General features: G+C 28.5%; 1 protein-coding gene across 2 annotated transcripts in view; it reads right to left on the bottom strand.

Moving 5' to 3' along the window:
* Positions 1 to 8,501: 8,501 nt before the first annotated feature.
* LOC100210445 (dmX-like protein 1) overlaps positions 8,502 to 24,373 on the bottom strand; it is a 132,109-nt gene continuing 116,237 nt past the window's right edge. For both annotated transcript variants that reach the window (XM_065816573.1, XM_065816574.1), the window contains exons 31-36: positions 22,963 to 23,093; positions 20,404 to 20,478; positions 20,229 to 20,320; positions 15,929 to 15,981; positions 9,516 to 9,733; positions 8,502 to 8,968 (exon numbers count right to left, since the gene is read on the bottom strand). In XM_065816573.1, coding sequence (XP_065672645.1) covers positions 8,768 to 8,968; positions 9,516 to 9,733; positions 15,929 to 15,981; positions 20,229 to 20,320; positions 20,404 to 20,478; positions 22,963 to 23,093 — 770 coding nt within the window. In that variant the 3' untranslated portion in view covers positions 8,502 to 8,767. The remainder of the gene's footprint in view (positions 8,969 to 9,515; positions 9,734 to 15,928; positions 15,982 to 20,228; positions 20,321 to 20,403; positions 20,479 to 22,962; positions 23,094 to 24,373) is intronic.

Genomic DNA, 24,373 nt, shown 5'->3' with positions numbered 1-24,373 from the left:
CGTCACATAATTAGAAAAAAACTTCAACCTTCTATGTTGAATTATAAATTTAAAAAAAAACCAACTAAAATGTGGAAATAGTTTTCAGATGTCTTACTGAGGACTATATTGTTTTCAACCAATTTTAGACATTTTTGTTTTTGACCGATTTATGGTGTTTTCATTTTCGACTAATTTATTTTTCAACCGATTTTAGAGAATTTTATATTCAACCGATTTGAGCAAATCTAATTTTCAACCGGTTCTAGACAATTTTCATTTCAACATATTGGTCTGTGTTTTTGACGTTTTTACCAAGCACTTTTTTTCTTTTAAGAATACAGTTAATATTAAATCAATAAGAATCAAGCAGACATCAAACCTAATTAAGCACCGGCGTTACCGCAATGCAATTATGCGATAAATTTCGATAGCGATTTTTAGAAAAGGAATCGCGGGTGATTATTTACGATTGCGGTATTTAGTTACATAATTACGAAGCGATTTCTTTCGATTACGATTAGCCGCTAACTAGTTGAAATGTGACTTTTTTTGATTTACGAGTACAAAAATCGCAGAGATTACGATTAAATCGCGTTTTTATCGTTATTCTCGCAACATACCGCAATTTTATCGAAAAATTGCTATTTGTTGCAAATATTGCGAGTATCGTCTAATATTTCCATAAACTCTAAAAACCCAATTTAGCAATTAAATGTCATACTTATTGTTATTCTCGCAATTAATAGAAAACTCACAAAAAATCCAAGTTGCTAATTCAAAAAAGTAAGAACAGGACGTTGTTTCATTTATCAATACAAAAAAAATATGTATATATTTATTTTAACATATTTTATGAAGAGGAAGATGTCAGGGTTCTCGCCTGTGTTAACATCATCTGTCGCAACGAGGTGGTAATCAGCCTGAAGAGAGACATAGTTTTTTGTTAATTTGTTAATGAAGGAATAGTTGAGTTCTGGTTTGGTCGTTGGCTCATCAATAAGAAAATCCATGACATGCTTCAGAAGGAGGTTGAGCACATGGTGCTGACAGCCAATATATTGTGGCTTCTGAAAGCCCTTGCTCAAGACGTCATTCTGTATGAGCTTTACAATCCCGTGCAAACGACCAGTATTTAGCGGCAGAACCACTCTCACATTTAAGAATACCAAGTTTGATTTCAGTTGTCAAATTTTTCAGCAGTACGACTTGATACTCTTCCCCTTGCATTCTTTTACCATCAAACTGGAGACGATAGGGATCTTTGCTTTGAAGTTTTTGAACAAATTTGGTTTTCATTTTCTGTCCTTCAGAGATTACTCGTTTCCAGACACCTGTCTGACTTGGAACCGACACATCATGACCATGTTCAGCAATGGTTGCAAGAATGTCATGTGCTTTATGTGTAAAAATGTTGTTTTTCAGTACTAGTAAACCCGCTGTTGTAGTGCTTGATCTTTGGTATTTCAGTTTGCATTCAGGAGAAGATGACGTGGAAGAAGAGATTGGCGACTTGGTTGAAGAATCAGAGGTTTCAGAATCCGAAGATTCTGAGTCACTTTCATGTGTTTGTGTGGTTTTAGGATTGAGAAGAGCTGGCTTGAGGTTGAGTTGTTGATAGTCGGATTCGTTTTCTTGGGTGGATTGATTCCAAAGGGGTTTGTTTGACCATTGAATAACCAATCTTTCCTCCACTCTTAACTTGCCTCTGGTAGAACTCTTTATCATCCGTGCTTTTCCATTCTCCATTAACGTTAATGATATCAAATAACAGAGAAAGTGTTGCAGTGAATTTATCATACGGTTTCTTTTTGTTTATGTCATATAGATCAATCAGACTATTGAGCTTCTTTCTGATGAGTGCGCTGGATAATGGTGGAAAGTCTAGAATTTCCCTTCAGAGCAGTTCTATATCCGTAATCATAATTTTGATTCAATCCAATCGCCGTTTTTCGGTGTTGAACAGAAAAGTGAAGTTTCCAAGAATTTGACGGTTTGTTGGCATCCGTGTGAGATTGGTTAGCTTTTCAACAGATGGAATACTTGGATCCCTTTTCTGTTTAGAAAAGGAGGGTAGGTTCTTCATCCAAATATACCTTGCTGAATTTACACTGTTGCTGGAATTTCTAGAAGATATTTTATTGACAATTTTGCACTGAAAGCAAAAATATTCAAACGAGTTCACACTTCACACGGTATAGCTGGGATTAAAACAAAGATAATAAACAACATTTATTAAAAAACTACTAAACTAACAACCATCTGTAAATGTCTTGTTTATAAACAAATGGAAACAGCTGACTGGAATGTGCTTAAAAGCAGTATAGAACGTCATATAAAAAGTCAGTGTGAAATTGAAACTGATAGTCAAACTGTGCGATGTGTGCACAAAAAAAATAAAAAGGTGAGGAAACTTTTTTCAATTTTTTTAAAAATTGATGTTGCTACTGCCATCTACCTACAATTGTTCCTCTAATGTAAAGAGTTTCAGTTTCGTAACGAAAAATAAGAGTTATTACCCTAATATACAGTATTATAATCTCAGTCTCATGTATAATGTAAAAAAGTCATTCAATTTTCTATAGACTTTATAAAAAAAAGGCAGAACATAAATTTTATTGCGCACGAATAGTACCCTGTTAGAGCCTTCATAAGAAAATAAGCTTGAGTTATTAAAAATTTCGTATCGTGCACCTCATATCTTGTCCTTAAATCTTTATTACTTAATCTAAATAAGTTGTTTCTTTAAAGTTTTCAAAATTAATATAAAATAAAATCAATTGATTTTGAAAGCTTTTAAAAAATATTAAAAAAAGTTTTACTTTATCTGTCCCTGCATATTCTTTTTTAAAATTGTATTCGTCTAGTTTTTTTCCCCGCACTTCAACCCTTTTCAACCCTTTTTTGTTACTTATTTTTCTAAATTTATTCTCTACTTTTAAACTATTTCTTTATTTTTTATAATATAAAGTGTCTAATTTGAATAATTTAATAAAGAGAATATATTTTTTTTTCGACATTTAAGGAGAGTTTTTGGCTTTCAACCATTTGTTCAGGTTCTCATGTATTACTCGTATACTTACTCGTATTAAACAAAAGGTTGATGTTTGCTTGATTAAAGAATATTTAAGTATCATCAGAAAAAAAGAACAAAGTTTCGTATAAGTAAAAGACGAGTAGATTTTGTTTATATAACCTAGAAAAACAATGAACCAAGATCTGATTCTTTTGTGACCTCAAAAATAATACTTTTAAGTCGTGTAACAGTGTTGATATAGAGTAAAGCTTGTTTCCGATTATTAAGGTAACAGCAAAAGCACTTGAAATAGTTATTTCATATTCTATAAGAAAAATGTTATTTCATATTCTATAAAAAAAACATAAAATATTAAATACATTCAACTCGTATATATTCAGAATTTTCATTTCAATAAAATAATACTTCGAATGAGAGAAGCGATTTGCAAAATTGATTATACAAATTGCGCGTTTCTGATGGAGATAAAGACGTTGCAACTTACTTTTTTTTGTACTTCCCCAAGCATTATTGGTATAATTTAAACAAATATGTATAAATGAATAATAAAAATGGATTAAGATTTTCTTATTGAGATAGATTCGTGATTTATATAGGATCCCCATGTTTTTATAAATTTTTGTGCTTATATAATCAATATGGTGATTCCAAGTAATGTTTTCATCAAGATAAACACCTAAAAATTTTGTAACATAATCTCTTTTTATTTCCTTTTGATCGATAAAGATTTGAGGTAATTTTGATGGGAGAAATCTCTTTTTTGTAATCGAATGAAATAAAACGCATTTTGTTTTATTAGTATTCAAGGTTGACTTATTACACTTGAACCAATTAGATATATGTCTGAGTTCTTCGTTCACTATCTTAAAAAGTTCAGCGATATCATAGTTAGAAAGGAAAAAGTTTGTATCATCTGCATGCATAATGCTCGTTAGTTTTAAAGCTTTATTTAAGTCATCACGTTTCCATTAATTTGATCTGCTCCAATTGCTTCATTTTCTTAACTAGATTTGAAGGCTCTTTCAAACTCATCAAAAATTAATTCGGAAGATAATTCATCTGAACAAATGCAATTATCCGGGGGTTCTAGATAATCAGTAGAGAAAGATTTGGTCTTAGGGATTTTTTCAGACAGTGTTGGTCCTATATGAGTGAAATATTTGTTAAATTCTTGAAATATTTGTTAAATTCTTGAGCTATTGTTTATGGTTCATATAAACTTTTATTATCGACTGTAACCATTTGTGGCAGGAAACCAGAGCATGATTTTTTTGCCAATAATTTCTTTCATTACTTGCCACTTGCGTTTTGTGTCGTTTTTAAATGTAATGAATAATTGAGAGTAATAATTTTTCTTCAGGTTTTTGCGAATTTTTTTTCAAATAGGTTTTTGTAGATCTTATAAATTTTTTCGCTAGAAACTGTTTTCGTTTTTCAAAAATTTATAAATAATTTTAATTTTATTCTGGATGATTTTTTAAAACCTATAGTAATCCAGTATTGATAATCTTAGTTGTCATTATTATTCTATGATTGGGAAATTAACTTCATAAACAGTAAAAAATATTTTGAAAAAATTTTCATAAGTATTATTTGCGTTATCATCAAAATTTATGTTTTTCCAATGCAGTAATGATAGTTGGTATTTAAATAATTTAATATTAATCTCATTATATATGCGTTTTCTAGTTAATTTTTTGGTATTAATGTTTCTTTCTGGGTTTGTTTTATTAAGTTTCAGGAATAGAGGTAAATAATCTGATATATCAGTTTTTATGAAGCCTATTTGTATATTATTATTGAAAATATCAGTAGCTATAATATTATCTATAAGAGTTGCTGTGTTTATTGTTACTCTTGTAGGTCGATTTATTAAAGTAATTTATTTGTCAAAGTAAACTGATTACAGTAATTTTATTAAAGTAAGTTCACTTCATACAAGGCTGTAAGTCGCCGCTATTAATTTTGGAGTTAATAGAAAACAAAAAATAGATTTAAAGAACGAGAAAACGATTAACAGAAAAGGATTGAAAAGGGTTGAAGTGAGGGGAAACAAACTAGACGAATACAATTTAAAAAAAGAGTATGCAGGGACGGTAAAAGTAAAAGGATCTAACTTTGCTGAATGACGAGTCAAGCGAGAATGAGTTTTAATTCATGGAACTAGAGATGATAATTCTTTTGAGCAACAACCATGATAGTATTTGATAGTATTTGTTAAAAAGGGAAAGAGATGCAACTTTACGAAGTTGGAAAGAGACTCAAGCTTAGCAGATATAGCTAGCCAAACTAATTTATAATTTGTTTTTGTCGAGAAAGAGAAAGAACATCATTAGAAGAATCAGCCCATATATGACAACAGTATTCCATACATGGACGAATAAGAGATTCATTGAGGTAGAGAATGGAATCGGAAGTAAGATAATGGCGAGTACAATAAAGAGGTGCAATCTAAGCAGATGCTAACTTTGTAATCAACTGCATGGTTTCAACTTAATCAACTTTATGGTTTTCCTGAGAGGTCAGTATTGAACAATAATCCAAGAAAACGTAAAGAAGAGGATTTAGTGAAAGGTTGCTATTCGTTAGTATTGGAATGTCAACAGTATTGTAATAGTTGTTTGGAATAAATAACTGAGTGTTTTTCAATAGAGGCACTTTAGATGTAAGATTGTCAGAAAAATTATTAATGTAGATAAGAAACAAAACGGGACCAAGGATAGTCCCTTGAGGTACCCCAGAAGTTAATGAAAATAAAGAAGAGTTTTGGCCTTCGAGGATGGCTTTATCAATTTTTATTTTGAAACATGGGATTTATTTTGCATAAACCTCATGTTTTAAAAATAGATTACAGAAATGCAAAGAGGAATTTTCAATAGTATCCAGAGACACTTTTTAAGACGTTTGTACTAATGTCACCAAGTCCTAGGCCTTTCTTTGGTTGTATAGTATTAAAAGTATTTTGAAGTTCACCCGAAGTTACTTTGAACTAATCCGTTTCAAAGTCTTTTTTTTTCGAGATTTGTTTTAAAACATTTTTATCTTGGAGTTATTTTATCAGCTAGTTTTTCTCTTAGTTTTATAATATTATAATTAAATTATGTCTGCATTATCTATTGTCTTAGAGGCTACAAAATTATTTTAATCTGTTTTTAAGAATTGTGAGCACACTTTAGCAACTTTGTTTTTCCCTGTTTTTTGATACCGCAATAATGTGCTAATAACTTGCAATAATTTTTTTTTTCGACATCTTTTTTTAATTTATCAAATAAATTTCTATATCTTTATATTTTTTGTTATGTTTTTATGAGTTCTCTTTTCTTTTCAAAAACTTTTATAACGTTTTTGTTTCTTTAAGAAGATTATTTATTTTCTATAGAGTTTTATTTTAAATTGATTGTTTTTATCTGTTTTAATTAGACTCTTTATTTTCTAAAAACTCTAAGAAGCAAGAGATCCTGGTTTCGAAGTGAGCTCTTAGCATATTTCGCGTCATTGGTAAGGAAGGAGGCATGAACTTTTTATTAAATGCTCTTTCGCGATTCTCTGTAACAAGACTGTCAGGTCTTCTTGGAGTGTAAAACAAATAAATATATGTTTTTTTAAAAAAAAAAGGAAAGTTGTTAAAACCAGGGCTGTTGTGCGATATTTTTCAAATCTAGTCACCACCAACTCAACATTTGAGTATTTACTTGAGTAGTAAATTGGTATGCAAAAATGTTAGTCAATAACGGACGCTGCTTTGAACTAGTCTCTATGACTATTTGTGTCTGTTCCTATGCCAACGATACCTTCGGATATAAGAGCATGTATTGCAAAATATAGCATGAAATTCAAATAAACAAAAAAAAAAAAAAGTTAACCGGTTAGGTCTGATATTTGCATTACATGTGTATACAACCACCACTAGAGTTTAGTTTACAGCTGTTTGCGTTAAACTTTTGCAACTGGTTTTGTGTACCAAAGTTTATAAAAAAGACTAAAATATTTATATTTAATATACACGGTCAAACATAATGGCCAAAATCTAAAACTTTTAGTGTATGTTGTAATTGTATAAGTAAAGGATCACAGGCCAAAATTTTAGTTTAAATTTATTATTGGTTTATGAAAAATCCCTGTTGCAATTCATTCATATTAAGGTATTTGTCTATCAAAAATTATACGCATAATTAGTTTTTATAACTTTTTACTTTTATTTTAATAATATACTATTAAAAAAGAAAAATTAATAGAATTCAAATAGAAGATTGTTTCTTTTTTTTTTTTAAACATTAAACTGTTTAATAAATATTAAAATCATTGGGAAACGTTTAATAATAAATTGTAACAAAGAGGTTCATACAATAATATTGAATTAATAAAAGCCTAAGCTTATCGTTTTAAATTATATACAATATAAACAGAAAGAGACTGAAAGAAGGCATGGCTGGAATTTATAAGACTATTACCTCATTCTTTTCATAGAGTTAAACGGCAGATTTTATTTGTTAATCTAGAAGCCACCTTAAGTAAAATTTTTTTTAAAGAAAAAAGGTAATTGGTTGATAAAGCTACTACTAAAGATACTGGGTAATAACTATGGAACCGTTAAACCTCAGATCTAAAGAAATATCTAAATTTTAATTAAATTTAATTTTGCTTTTATCTTAGTAAAAGGAATTTCAGATGCACTACACATTTTTGATTAAAGTCTAAACAATATTTTTACATGCTTTTGTTCAACTCTTGTCAAATTTAAGCTAGAAAACTAACATCTTAAATGGCTGGAAAACGCATGAAAGCACCATAACATATTTCGACGCTTTTTTTTAGATTTAGCTAAAAAAGGTTTTTAAACGAAATTAATTATTTTAACAACATTTTTGTTTTAAAATATTTTCTTAAGATACCAGGTTTTTCTATGCCCAAATTTCAAAATTATAAAAGTTTATCTACTTATATATAGCTTTATAATTTGTAGCAACTGTTATGTTGTGTTATACTTACTGTTTTTTTTTACCATTGAGGTTTATATGAAAAAGTATTGCTTCTTTAAGATTAATTTTTACTACGACAAACTAGTGAGTGACATGAAAACGGGAATAGCAGTATTACCGCGAGAATGTTTAATAAATACGGTAATATCGCGTTAAGACCATTAATGCGGTAACAGATGTTAGTAACAACTAAACAGATTTAGTAACAACTAAAAAACACGAAATATAACCAATTAAGTAACATAAAATATTACAAAACATTAAATTTACGTTATTGATGGGGATGATGTGGGGATAGGTAGAGGACAAGGATAGTTTATTTCGCCGTGTCACTTTCGACGAAAAATCTGTTTTTTAAATGTCTAACTCCTTTCCCTACCCTCATCATAATCTTTACTATTTAAATTTTAAAAAGAAACTTTATGCTCAAAACATAAGTTTGTTATGCGTCCTCAAAACATAAGTTTGTTATGTAATTTTAGCAACAAAAAAAAAACAACGAAAAATAACAAAAAAATAATATTTCAAGGTAACTTTAAGGCATTTTAAGACAAACTAGATACATACACGACGAAAAAAAAAATAATAAATGCTGGAAAATAAATACGGTAAAAAAATACTTTATATTCTTTTTATAAGAAAACATTATCTACATTATGCAAATTTTTGTTATTCTAAACATTGGAGCCACAAAATTATAAGCTTTGCAACAGCAATTCGATTATTTTACATATTTATCTTTACTTACAAGGTTATTGTATTAACTGTGACATTACTTAACACCCGTCAATATATCATTTAACTTTAAAACTCTCCATTTTACCGAACCATCGCCACCACACGAAAACATCTGGTTTCCTTCCAATATTTTTATACATTGTACACCAGGACTTACATGACGTAGAGAAACAGTGCCACGGGAATGTTCTCTTGAAAAACTCTCAACCATTTTTAAAGTTGCTAGATCCCAAACCTAAATAGAGTGGCCTTATGAATTTAATTATCGTTCGGATTATTTTATTTTTTACTGGGCTGGGCAAAGAACTTAAGTCCTAAACCTAAATAAATAAAATATAAGCAAAACTAAAAAAAAAAAAAACTATAAAAACGTAAAATAAATTGAAGTTAGTTAAAAGAAATAAAATAAAATAACTGAACTACAAACAATATGGAGAAGAAGAAGAGGGAAGGACGAGTTTAGTATCCCAAACTACTTGGGAATTTAACCTGATACATGGAAACAATGTGTTCTATGAATATTTCACCATTATATCCGACAGGCACAAAAAAATTTCTGAATCATAAACATTTCAGGTTTTTGAATTGTGATTTAAAAATTTTTTGCTTAGAAACTGTGTTCGAGGTACGTTTGGATTGAGTTAATTAAACAAGTACGATTGGGTTTGGGGAGATAAAACAATACGTAAGAATGTTATTACCATAAATAAGAGTAGATTTTCTTCAGCTACTTCATGCGTTTATTTTATCGGCAACAGCATAAAATTTGAAAAAAATCATACCTTTAAATCGCCATCAATAGTACCAGTAACAAAAAACTGTTCCACTGGATCTATGGCAATGGTTTTGATAAGACAATCATGAGCTTGAAACGTATGCAACAGTTGGCGCTGTTTAATGTCAAAAATTGATACATCGCCTCGTTTTCCTCCAGAAATAATAGTTTGCTGACTTGATACATACGCAAGCGATTGAGCGCCGTGTATGTTGTGGGCGAATCCTTGAAACAATTTACATGTTAATACAAATTATTTAAACTTAAAAATATTTTAATTTATAAAACTCTATAAATATCTATTAATTTTTTATTCTATAAATAGTTTTACAAGTGATAAAGAAAAGATAGAATGAGAACTGACAGCGTATATTCCAGATATTTAGGGGAGTTCTACATGGAGAAGAGAGAAGAAAGGTTTCTGATCATGGCCCAATTTTGCTAAAACTAAGAACATCTAGCTTGTTAAAATTATAACAATACAACTGTTCGTTAAGGCTAAAATATTAGGTAATGGAAAAACGGATAATGTTATTTAAAAAAAAAGAGGGTAAAAATGAAGCAAATTTCAAAAATAAAGTAGTAGGTAACAACTTGTTATTCAACGCAGCAGCCTAGTTTCTGTTTCGGAGTTAAGAAAGGGCAGCAACAATAAATAGGAATAAAAAAAAAAGAAATAAAAGAAAAAGAGTAACTTCTTAACTTTAGTCACTCCCCTAGGAGCGACTAAAGTTTTAAACTCCAAACCGTAAATGTAAAATTAATTTATAAACAAATGCAAAAACCTAACATCAAAAACATATTATTATATGTTAACTATTAAGTTTTAAGGAGTTTTTTAAAAAAATCAGTCGGGATTCGACCCCCGCCCTCCTTTATTATATATATATATATATATATATATATATATATATATATATATATATATATATATATATATATATATATATATATATATATATATATATATATATATATATATATATATATATATATATATTTAAACAACTTTAAAAAGTGAGTGCTCAATGTTCTTAACAATAGAGTGCTCAATGTTCTTAACAGAACAGAGCAATTATATTAGTAGTAGAAAATCATTTTTGTTAAGTGATTTTCTACTACTAATATATATATATATATATATATATATATATATATATATATATATATATATATATATATATATATATATATATATATATATATATATATATATATATATATATATCTATATATCTATATATCTATATATCTATATATCTATATATCTATATATCTATATATATTTATCTATATATCTATATATATCCATATATATCTATATATATCTATATATATCCATATATATCTATATATATCCATATATATCTATATATACCTATATATATCTATATATATCCATATAGATCTATAGTTTGTTGGCTTTGGGAAGAGCGGAAGGAAAAAAGTGATTCTTACGCCAACATATACGTCACTTTTAATTACTTTTAACTTTCGTCCAACATTTCCGTGTTGGACGAAAGTAAAAACCATTAATTTAATTACAAATTAATCGTTTTTTAAAAAAACCACAAAAACACTAATTTAATTGACCAGAATGTTTTTAAAAACATTCTAAATGTTTTTAAAACATTGTGAATGTTTTTAACAATATAAACAATGTTTTTATTTTATTTTTTTTAATAAAATGTTTTTATTTTTATTTTTTTTACCGAAAATCATGCGCGGAGTGTTGCTACATCGACTATCTTATAGCCTGACTCGCAAGGGAGTGCTGCTACATCGACTGACAAATAGCCTGACTCGCAAGGGAGTGCTGCTACATCGACTGACAAATAGCCTGACTCGCAAGGGAGTGCTGCTACATCGACTGACAAATAGCCTGACCCACAAGGGAGTGCTGCTACATCGACTGAGGGTTTGGTTAGGGCAGGCAGTCTATCATTATTAAAAAAAAAAAATTCCGGTCTTGCATTTTAATTTTTACTTTTTGTCAACAAAATATCGAAAAAACTTTCGGACAACATCTAAGGGTTGTATATATATCTATATATATCTATATATATCCATATATATCTATATATATATCCATATATATCTATATATATCTATATATACCTATATATATCTATATATATCTATAAATCTATATATCTATATATATATATATATATATATATATATATATATATATATCTATATATATATATATATATATATATATATATATATATATATATATATATATATATATAGATATAAAGATATATATAGATATATATAGATATATATAGATATATATATACCTATATATATATATATCTATCTTTATATCTATATCTATGTCTATATATATACATATATATATATATATATATATATATATATATATATATATATATATATATATATGTCTATATATATATCTATATATATCTTTATATCTATATCTATATCTATATCTATATATATATATATATATATATATATATATATATATATATATATATATATATATATATATATATATATATATATATATATATATATATATATATATTATTATTATAGTAAATTATAGTAAAAATTCTACAATAGAAGTTAGACTTCTCTGAGTCGAGTAACTAACGTGACCCGACTATAGTAGACCGACGTGAGAGAGAACGGTTCCATTTGTCGTAATTGTTTTTGAACTCGTTAACTGAATTTGAAGCAACTACCGAAGCAGGCAAAGTGTTCCATGATGACACCACTCGGTTTATAAAGAAATTATGTCTTTGAGTGTTTTTCGTTAATTCTCGTTCAATTTTATGCTTGGCACCACGAAGATGACCTGCAGGTCCATCACATAATAGAGCACTTGCTTGGTTTGTCTTCTGTTGCCAGTTAACAACATTAAGTTTTTTATAAATTTTAAAAAATTGGATTACATCTCCTCTTGTTCTACGTTCAGCTAATGTGCTGAGACCCAGATTTGCTAATCGTTTCTCGTATTTCAAGTTGCGCAATTGTGGAACAAGTTTAGTAGCTCTACGTTGGACTAATTCTAATTTTTTAATGTCTTTTAGAAGAAAAGGGCACCAAATTGGTGCACAGTATTCCAATATCGGTCTTACATATGCTGTATAGAGCTTCACAAACATACTAGGATTCCATTTTTTAAAAGTTCTTCTGAGTAGGCCAAGTACAGAGTTAGCTTTAAGAATGGCATGACTAATTTGTTCTGACCATTTGAGTTTATTGTTTATTAAAACGCCCAATGTTCTCTCAACGGATACATCTTCAAGAGGAATGTGACTGCCATTATTATTCACCATTGTAAAGGGGATATCAATGTCTGTGGAACCACCATGAAACTTTAGAACCTTGCATTTATTTATGCTAAATTCCATGCACCAAAGTCTTGACCAATCACATAAAATATCAATGTCTTTTTGAACAAACCCCAAGTCTGTAACTGTTTTTATTTTGACAACCAACTGGCTATCATCAGCAAATAGTTTGCAACTGTTTTTGACTAATTCTGGCATGTCATTAATAAAAAGCAAAAATAGAAGAGGTCCTATGACCGATCCTTGAGGAACACCACTCTGGACATCCATCCATTCAGATGCGAAATTTCCCAGAACGACACGCTGCTTCCTATTTTCAAGAAAGTCCTTGAGCCAGGCAAGAATATTTTTGCCAAAACCATAGCCAGCCAGTTTGTGATAAAGCAGAGAATGTGACACACGATCGAAAGCTTTGGTAAAATCTAACAAGATGAGCAATGCAGCACAGTTGTCACTTAAGGCTTCGGTAATGATATCCAGTACTTCAAGAAGATTGGTGATGCACGATTTAGATTTGACAAAACTGTGTTGATGCCGAGATAACAGGTTATGCTTAACTAGGTGTTCAGTCATGACATCACGCATTATTTTCTCCATTAATTTTCCAACTGCAGAGGTGAGGGAAATAGGCCTGTAATTTCCAGGATCAGTACGCTGACCCTTTTTGAATATTGGCGTTATATTAGCAAGTTTCCACCCAGACGGTACTTGTCCAGAATCAAACGACTTGATAAATAAGAGAGAGAGAGGCACACTGATTTCTTTGGAGCAACTTTTTAGCACTCTAGGATGGATTCCATCGTTGCCAGTGCCTTTCGAAGAGTCAAGCGCGAATAAAAGTTTTTCAATATTGCAACAACTGAATATGGAGCTTGAAACTGGAGAACAAACAATTTCAGTTCTTCGAGGAAAATTTGGCGCTTGGGAGTAAGTGTCAGGTGATGAAAATGCTTTAAAAAATTGATTATTTAAGCAGCTTGCAATAGACATTTTATCTACTAACTGCACTCCATTGTGATCAAAAAGAGATAGAATTTCACTTTTACAAGACTTTTGGCTATTTATATAAGAGTAAAACTATATATATATATATATATATATATATATATATATATATATATATATATATATATATATATATATAGATATATATATATATATATATATATATATATATATATATATATTATATAGATATATAGATTTATAGATATATATAGATATATAGATTTATAGATATATATAGATATATATAGATATATATAGGTATATATAGATATATATATATACCTATATATATATATCTATATATACTATCTATATATCTATATATATATATCTATATATATATATCTATATATATATATATATATATATATATATATATATATATATATATATATATATATATATATATATATATATATATATATATATAGATATATATATAGATATATAATATATATATAGATATATATATAGATATATATATAGATATATAATATATGTTACTGTTACCCGCAGTACCAGGAATTAGCTAAATGCTAATGTTTATAATATAATTTAATATTGCAACTCTGAGTTTCATGTGTTATCACAATCATCAGGCAAGTAGTAAAAGTTTAATTTTGCTACGATTTGTTTAGTGGACGTTACGGTTTATATTTGTATTTTAGATCGTTACAGGACGGAAATTGATTAGTAGTTAGGTTAATAATATTATTAATTTGTTTATAGTTGGTAATAATTGTGAAATAGTTATATGTTTAATGTTGTTTAAAATATTTTTTATGTGTTAATGTGTATTATTTGTGTATTAAAAAATAATAAAATAAAAATAAGAAAATAAGAATTAAAATTGATATAAAAATATACATAATATTATGAAATATATTACAAAAGCTGTGTATGTGAGTAATTTATTAGTTAGCCTAGAGATATATGGAGCAGATTAGTATAGTTATTTTTATTTATAGTTGTTAGTCAGGTTTGTAGCGAGCTTTGTAATTTTTTAATAAGAATTTATTTTCGTGGGGGCACTTTGATATAATTTCGGTTCTCTTATTTAACAGTTCTTCAGGTTTTGGATATGATATAATAGTAAATTTCTCATACAGACATAGTGGGCATCTTTTGGAAATATTTGAGTAGGGGGGTACTGATTTGAGAATAGACCATGTTAGCATAGGGGTTTCATTAAAATTGTTTTTTAAATCACAGACATAGTTTGATAGGGCGGTCGAATTTTTGTATTTAATATTGTTGAATGATGATTTGTGGTTGTTGTATCTGGTTTTCCACTCACCTTCCGTTAATCCTATATAAACTTTGCTGCGTTGGTTTTTCGCTGCGATGATGCATTTATATATAATATTTGTTGATTTGCACTTACCATTCAGGGGGCATTCTGCTTTGTTTCGACAGTTGCATTTTGGATCATTATTTTCAATTCTAGGGAAGATAATTTTTTTGTTGTGGTTTTTTATAATTTTTTCTATATTTTCAGTGCATATATATATATATATAAATTTGTAAAAACACTTATTTAATTTTTTCTTTCATCTAGAAAGAACGAACAAATTAGATAAGTGTTTTTAATAATTTATTATTGCTCTGTTCGTTAAAAACATTGAGCACTCTGTTTGTAGAATACACTAACATAATTTATATATATATGGATATATATATATATATATATATATATATATATATATATATATATATATATATATATATATATAATAAAGGAGGGAGGGGTTGAATCCCGACTGATTTCTAAAAAAATCCTCAAAACTTAAATCTGCCGTCTGAAATGTGTTAAATGGCCGACTATATTCCTTAAAAAATAAGCATTCTTTAGAAGGGTGTCAATCCTTCACCCTGTGTAATCGCCCCTATATAATTAATTATATATAATTATTAATAATTAACTATATATTAATTATTATATAAATTATATAAAAAATAATATGTTAGTTTAATAGAAATAAAAAGATTTAAAAGTAAATAAATTTAAATAAATAAAAAATAACTTTAAATGTATAAAAATTGAAAGTGAAAGTATTACTTATTATACAAACTCACTTACGATGAATTAAAGCATTCTTTTCAGGTAGCAGTGTGTCCCATATGCAAATATTTCTAGAAAAAAAACCTTTAGTTTGTTTTTTTAGTTATTAACTAAAAACTACAAAGTTTTAAACTAAAGTTCATACAAAATATAATTTCTAGTTTAGGTCCATAACAAATTTTAGAATATTACAGAATATTCATAAATACATAAATAAATGCGATTGTAAGAAACAAAAAGCATAGTTTATTTAAACATTTAAGTTCATTTTATGAACTATGTTGAATTATGTATGAAAAAACTATGTTAAGTGTTAACATAGACCATTCTATGAACTATGAATGAACTCTGTTAAATGTTAACATAGTTCATTCATAAGAACAATGTTAACATAGCTCATTTATATGAACCATGTTAACAGTTACATTTTTACACTTGAAAGATTTTTTTACTTTCCCAAAAATTTGAATAACATTAATGACAATTATTATATAAAATATTTTGAAGTAATCGAAATTAACTAATATAACTTAAAAGTGGAATGTGATGAAAAAATCTGCACTGAAAAATCAAGGACTACAATTAGATGCTGCAATATACTTCCAAGCTCTTTATTAAAAATTTTAAAATCAATTTGTGCATTTGAACATTTTTAACCAATGAATAGAAGACACACAGAGCTTAATTCTTATTTATGCAATTAAATATTTTCAACCAATGAGTATTAGGTACACAGATTTTAGCATAATTCTAAGCACACAACACCTGATTTAATAATTGGAACAAAATTCAAAAAACGCCCTTATCAAACCTAATTAGAAAAATCTGGTTATTTATAGGAAATAATTAAAATTTTAGAACCCAAAAGATACAGCCATATATTTTGTTTAGAGCCCTCTCATTTTTTTGAACATTTTAGAAAAAGGTTCAAATTATGAACTATGCAATTTTTAATTCATTTTCAACTGTTTCTATCTCATGTCAACTTAAATGAAAAAAGGTTTTACAAAAATTTAGACCTTTTTTTAGAAATTCTGCTTTGAAATTATTGAAGCGGTAAAACGATTAATTTGTAATAAAATTAATGGTTTTAACTTTCTGACAACAAGGAAATGTTGGACGAAAGTCAAAAGTAATTAAAAGTGACGTATTTGTTGGCATAAGAATCATTTGTATGTATGCATGCATGCATGCATGTATGTATGTATGTATGTATGTATGTATTTATGTATGTATGTATGTATATGACTATAAATGCGTGTTTAGATAAGTACAGTGACATCACACTGAAATAGCCAGCTGCTGGAGGCTTATATACATACATCTACTATCTTATAGCCTGCTACTGAAAAAGAGTGCTGCTATATCGACTGAGGGTTTGGTATGGTGCAGCAAAAGCCGTATGCTATGAAGTACATGTAAAATAATTTATATGACTGAATAAATATCAAGAAAACTTAATTTAGTAATCAAAATCAATACGGATTTCAAATGCAACATTTAACCGAATATGCTATCCTAGATCTCATCATCAACATTAGCTTCACTTCACTTCCTTCAATGATGAAAAATTTGTTTAAGGAGTCTTATTGATCTGACAAAGACATTTGAAACAATAGACCACACAATACTACTGGACAAAAATGGCATTAAAAATCAAAGTATAAAATGGTTTGCTAACTACTAAATATACACAATAGATAACAATGTGTTACTATAGATCACTATAACAACTCGAAACAGCTAAAAATTAAATGTGGGGTCTCTTAAGGATCAATTCTAGCTCCTCTTTTATTTTTAATTTATGTCAATGACCTCCCTAAAGTCTTGTCAAAGTTAGATTGGATAATTTTTGCAAATAATACCAATTCTTCTAGTTCAATCAGTGATCTTTTTATAACTGCAAACTTAGAATTTATCAAAATTAACAAATTGTTCAGAGCTAACAAATTGTCATTAAACTCAAATAAAACTAAATACATCTTATTTAACTCCAAACAAAAAAGAAGAGCTTTCCCATTAATTTTACCAACTCTTAGTATAGACAACACAATAATTGAACACAATCATCTAAATTTCTTGATGTGATTTTTGATAAGAATTTATCATAGAACTCTCACACAAATACTATTAATACAAAAATCTTAAAAGATATTGATCTACTCTATAAAGCAAGACCTTCTCTATCATTCAAAAATTTAAACCTTTATTTTCCCTTCATACAAAGCTATCTATGATACACCAACATAATTTGGGTAAGTACCCATAAAACTAAATTAAGTTTTCTCTAGAGACGGCAGAAACTTGCTTCAAGAATTATATTTTATACAGACAAGCTTTCTCATGCAAACCCATTACTAAAACAAATGAATGCTTGAAATTACCAAATCAATATATATTAAAATATTTTGTTTATGTTAAAACATAAAATCAATTTATAAATAACATTTAAAATTAATATAAATAAATTTAGCACTAGAGCAACTGGAAACTATATAGTACCCATGAAAAAAAGAAAATTATCCCAATTCTCTAAAGCATATCATGATCTTTACCTGTATAACAAATTAATACCAAAAAATGTCTCTTCTGAAAAACATAAATTTCTAAAAAGCTAATCTTAAAAAGCTCATTTTAGATACAAGCAGTTATGTGGAAATTTTTTAATATCTTGTGAGTAATTAAAATATCAAAAAAAATTTTAAAACAAAAATCCATAACTTTAACATATAAGCAAGTACATATGTATATATATTTATGTTATATTTATATTATGGTTCATGCTTCATAACACGACTAATTATATTGAAAAATATAATAAGCCAAAAATATAATAATTATAAGTATCTCACAAAATTATTAAAAAAAAAGGTTCTTGACAAGACTTTACACAGTTTTCTGCAAGCTCTCCTTGACTACATTACTAAAGAAATATTTTTTTTAGAGCTATCTTGTTTTCTCAAAATTGTAATACTATTTATTTATTATATTACTTTGTACATAAAATATATCTTAATACTTTTGTATTTTGAATGTATTTGTAATAAAAGTATATATTGTTAAAACTTGTAAAAACTATGTAGTTGTAAATATATGGAAAAAAAAACATGAAAATTTTTTTTTAATTGCACCATGCTGAAATTCACTTGCAAATAAAAATATCAAAATCATACATTTAATAATAAAATTTAACAATAAAAATATCAAAATCATACAAACTTCAAATAAGCGAACTCTGAAAATAATGATAAAGTTAACACAAGTATATTTAAGAGTTATTGAAATAAATTTGCTAAAAATAATTTTTTATTTTTAACTTTTTTTTTTATCAAAGATGTTAATTTTTTTTAAATTGTTAACTAAATGATTTTGTTTCATTATTTTTTTATAAAAAAATATTAAAAACTATTTTCTAATGTTATTTTATAAGGTTTTATAAGTTTTTATGTTAAACTTGTAATATTGCAATATGTTATTGCAATGTGTTATTTGGATCTTAGATTTGGGATATTGGGATGTTAAATTTGTAGTATTGTGATGTGTTGATAGGAATGTATATAGTGAACAAACTTACGAGATTTTGAAAGTTCACTTAAACTAGTTGCACTCATTTGAAATAAAATATCTAACACTAGCTTTTACTATTATAATTTTTTTTTTTACTTTTTAAATTAACGATAAAATTGTCTGTATAATTCATAAAAAATTTAAAGAAAATTTATTTATGCCTGAGATATGAATGTTAAAAGCTCAAGTGACCTAGCTTAGGCAATTTTGAAATAAAATAATAAACTTAACAGAGATTCTTGTTAATATGTTCAGGGCGTTAGCCAGAAATAAATTTTTACCGCATTTTTGCCGTATTGGGAATTTTTATTGTTGTTGTTCTAGAAAATGTTGGGAATTTTCTAGAAAAGGTCCTAAAAAACTCAAAAAAACACTCTAAAAAAAAAAAAGGTCATTGACTTTTGGGAATTATAAGCCCATTGGGAATAACGCGTTATACGCGGCACCATTGGGCTAGCTAACACCCTGATGTTACCTTGCATATTTTAAAACCTGGACAGTGTTGACAGAAAAAATTTAAAACTTTTTGATTTTTTCTTTTCAAGGTTTGCAAACATATTGTTAAGAGACTTTTTAAAAGAGGTATTTGTATTTTATATTGAAAATGTATTCGTAATTGAAAAAAAAGGTAAAATTATTTGTTATTCTGTTAATGCTCCAAATAAATCATATTTAAAATATGAACATGATGATTATGTAATGTTTAATAAAACAATAAATATAATATAACAAAAAAAAAAAAAAAAAATACTTTTTATCATTAGTAAAGCCTACAGTAGCTATTAAACTGCTTGAGCCCAAATATGCAAAATCATAACAACATTTTGTGTGACAACGTAGAGTCTAAAGAATTTAATAAAAACTATATAACAAATAATTGACATAATAATAACATAAAAATTATTGATATTGACATATTGACTTACAAGAAAAGGTGTTGAATTTTGAGTGTTTGTAATCATCCACATTGAAAGATATCCGCTATCATCAACAACAGCAAACTTGAAATATTAGCAAACACATAACATCAAAACTTGTCGCATTAATATTAGTAATAATAAAAACAATAACAATAACAGTATTAGTAAAAAGATTAGGCATAAACAAAAATTGACTTGTTTGACAAACCGACACTCTCTTATTCAACTTATTCAACATGAAAACTCTCTTATTCAACACGAAAATTGTCTACTTTGCATTAACTTTTCTAATTGTAACCATGTTCAAGTAGCGAACATAATTACAATTAATAATAAAAAAAAAAGACTTATAAGAAATATTAAATGAAATATTTGTAGAAATTCAGCATCATTCTAATTACTTTGGATCTCTACCTTTTATAAACCTATTAACTTTTGTAAATTTTATAAACTTCTCAATAAGTCACTTTCACTTTCATAGTAGTGTCATAGTTAACTCACTTTCACAGTCACTGTTCTAGTATGCTTAAACATTAATCTTGTTTTTTTTCAGCATACCTCAGTACTACAAAAATATTTTATTTTGCTTTTTTTTTCCTCATCCATGTAACTGTTTTTATTTTTTATTATTCAGCTTAAATAATGGTTGTCAGCAACTTTGTTGAGAGTGAATTTGTGTGTGTGCGTGTGTGTGTGTGTGTGTGTGTGTGTGTGTGTGTGTGTGTGTGTGTGTGTGTGTGTGTACATATACATTAAAATATTGTATATGATATTTTTCTATTTAGTGATAACAACAATCACCCACTCAACACATGATTGTCTAATGTGTTGCCAGCTCACATATATTGCATTTAAACATAGTTATCTATCATAGTTATGAGTGCACTATTCTTTTTTAACTGTTAATATAATTACACACACAAACATGCACATATATCCACATACAGAGGCAACAATATAAATAGCACACTTTAATGACCAGCTGTTTTTGATATCAAGTTTCATGTTTTTAAGCAATTGCTGTTATTTTTAATAGCATCAACTATGTTTTTTTGAATGGAACTACTTATTAGACATCAAAAGACAAAAGAGTTGCCCAAAAATAACCATTGGTCTCAAAATGCTATCTTGTCAGTCATTTGAAGTTTGCAAAATAGTACATACTCAAGGAGTTATGTTTTTGGAAAAATGTGCTTTGGACTGACAAGTCTAAGTTTAATTGCTTTGGATTCGATGGAAAGCAATATGCTCGTCATCCCCAAAACCAAGAACTCAGCCCTCGGTATACTCTAAAGACTGTAAAACATAGTGACGGCAAGGAGATTGTTTAGGGCAGTTTTTCATGGTGTGGCGTGGGCCCCTTGCATAGAATTCAAAGGATAATGTATCAACACATTTACAAAGAAATACCATGTTGTCTTATGCCAAGGAAAATCTTCCTTTGGTTTGGAAATTCCAACAAGATAACGACCCCAAGCACACCGCCAAAAGTGTTATAATGTGGTTTAACGCTAACAAGATTGATGTTTTGGAGTCGCCCACACAGTCCCCATACCTAAATCCGATAATAAATTTGTGGAAGGAGGTTGACAAGAAACATAAATTGATCAACTGCAACAACAGGGTGGCCACTCAAACTTGAAAATGAAATTCCATGACTCTTCATAAACTTTTATGATAAACCACTAACCAGTAAATTATTCAGTACTTGCCATGCACTAAGCATTTAGTAGAAAGTTCTGAAATCGTGTCTGAAAAAAACTTTTTTCTTTTACTTGTCTGCTTGGGACACCATTACGCCTGAACAATGCCAAATATTGATCTCATCATTGGGTTGTTGTTGTCAAGTAGTTATTGAATCAAAAGGATACCCCACTAAATATTAATTTACTTCAAAAAATGTTTTCTTAACTATTTATACAAAGAACTTCTACGATTTTTATAGCAAAGGGATAAAATAATGATTCTTTAACAGGGTGTGCTATTTAAATTACCCCCTTATTCTGTACCTCTAAATCGTTTATATGATTTAACTGTTTTTTAAATAAGTTTATTTTTTTTATTTATTTTTTTAGTCAGTAATGTTATCTTCTAAAACTAATATTATATTTGGCTAAAAAAGTTTAGGTCTCAAAAACTCAGATCTCTGGAAAATATATAACATATTAAACATCAATCTGTGCTATTTATTTTGTCGCCACTGTACATTAAGATATGTACCCTCAAACAGTCTGTATTTCAGCACTAACTTAGAATCAATTTAAATAAAAAGAGCTCCTTTTTAAACAGCATATTTTTCATTAACAACAACTAACATCATCAGATGTAGTAAGGAATTGAATTATTCAATCTGTATACCATTTCTTGTAAGATTATAATAAAATTTTACATATAAAGCCTGATACTTCAGAAAAAATGATTTGTAAATATACATATTAGATTTTGATATTCTTTAAAATCAAGCAATGATAACTGTCATTGTCTGAGGAAATATAAATTTCTAAAATTTTGATTTTGACAAAGAAAACATACACAAAACTTAGTAAAGTTTTAGACAGCTAGTACCTTATTACCAAGTCCATAAAACTGAACTTTATTGACTCTTTCATTTTGTCCTGGTCCACGAAACAAATGAATTTGATCAGGATGAACAAATTCCCACATGCGAACACTCCCATCAGCACCTCCAGTAACATCTATGTAAATGAAGACATAATAAATTGACTAAAAGAAATAGTATGACATATAATATAAAAAATTTATAACAAATGATTATTTTATCTGAACTTTATTATATATAAAAATATGGAATAGAGCTTAAAGTTAAAAATAATAAAGAAAGCTTAAGTTAAAATTAAAATAAAAGAGAAGCTTAGTTTTTCTTATATATCAGGTAACCAAAAAAGTTCGTGCGGTTTTTCCGTATATAATAAAAACACACAAAACGACAAAAGTAAGTACATTTATTCATCAAAATAGTCACCATTAGCATCTAAAACCTTTTCCCAACGTATAACAAGCTTATTTATTCCACTTCTAAAAAATTCTCGGTCCTTTGAGTCTATAAAAGCTTTCAACTCCATTTCAACCGCGTCCTGGTCTCGGAACTGCTGTCCTTTTAAATGATTTCCCAGGGAAAGGAAAAAATGGAAATCAGTAGGGGAGAGGTCTGGCGAGTATGGTGGATGAGGCAAACTCTCCCAACCAAGGTTTTGGAGCTTGTCCTGAGTCACGTGAGCGGTGTGCGGTCTCGCGTTGTCGTGGAGAAGCAGAACTCCTCTCCTGTGCACCAGTGCAGGCTGCTTTACAAGCAACAGGTCGTGAACTTGTTGCAGCTGTGCTGAGTAGACCAGTCCAGTAATGGTTTGGCCTGTTGGGAGCAGCTTGTAATGCACCACACCAGCTGTAGTCCACCAAATGCAGAGCAAAACCTTCCGCTCGTGGAGATTGGGCTTGGGTGTCTTTGGGATGGGGTCATCGGGGGACAACCAATGGTAGCAACGCTTGGTATTGTTGTACACAATCCATTTTTCGTAGCATGTCAATAAACGATCAAGAAAAGGCTCAACATTGTGGCGTGATAAGAGTGATGTGCAGATCGTAAGCCGTTGCTTCTTGTTGTCGATTGACAATTTGTGCGGAACCCACCGACTCAGCTTCCACGCTTTCCCAATCGCATGCAGATGCAGGCGGATGGTTTCAACACTCACAGCAAACCTCACTGCAAGTTCTTGGCAAGTTTGGCTGGAGTCAGACTCGACAGCGTCCTTCAGTTCATCCTCATCAACCAACAAGGGCGTCCAAAACGCGGCAGGTCTTCGATGGACTCATCTCCCGAAGAGAATCGCTGAAACCACTTCTGTGCTGTGCGTTCACTATCTGTACCTTCTCCAATTGCTGTGCAGATGTTTTTGGCCGCTTGTGTTGCACTCCTTCCAAGTTTGAACTCGTAAAGTAAGCAAGATCGAATAATCGT

This window comes from Hydra vulgaris, chromosome 13, assembly GCF_038396675.1.
Source record: "Hydra vulgaris chromosome 13, alternate assembly HydraT2T_AEP".
Classification (NCBI taxonomy): Eukaryota; Metazoa; Cnidaria; class Hydrozoa; order Anthoathecata; family Hydridae; genus Hydra; species Hydra vulgaris.
Note: the sequence above shows the minus strand (reverse complement) of the source record. Positions and strands in the feature narration are given on the sequence as shown.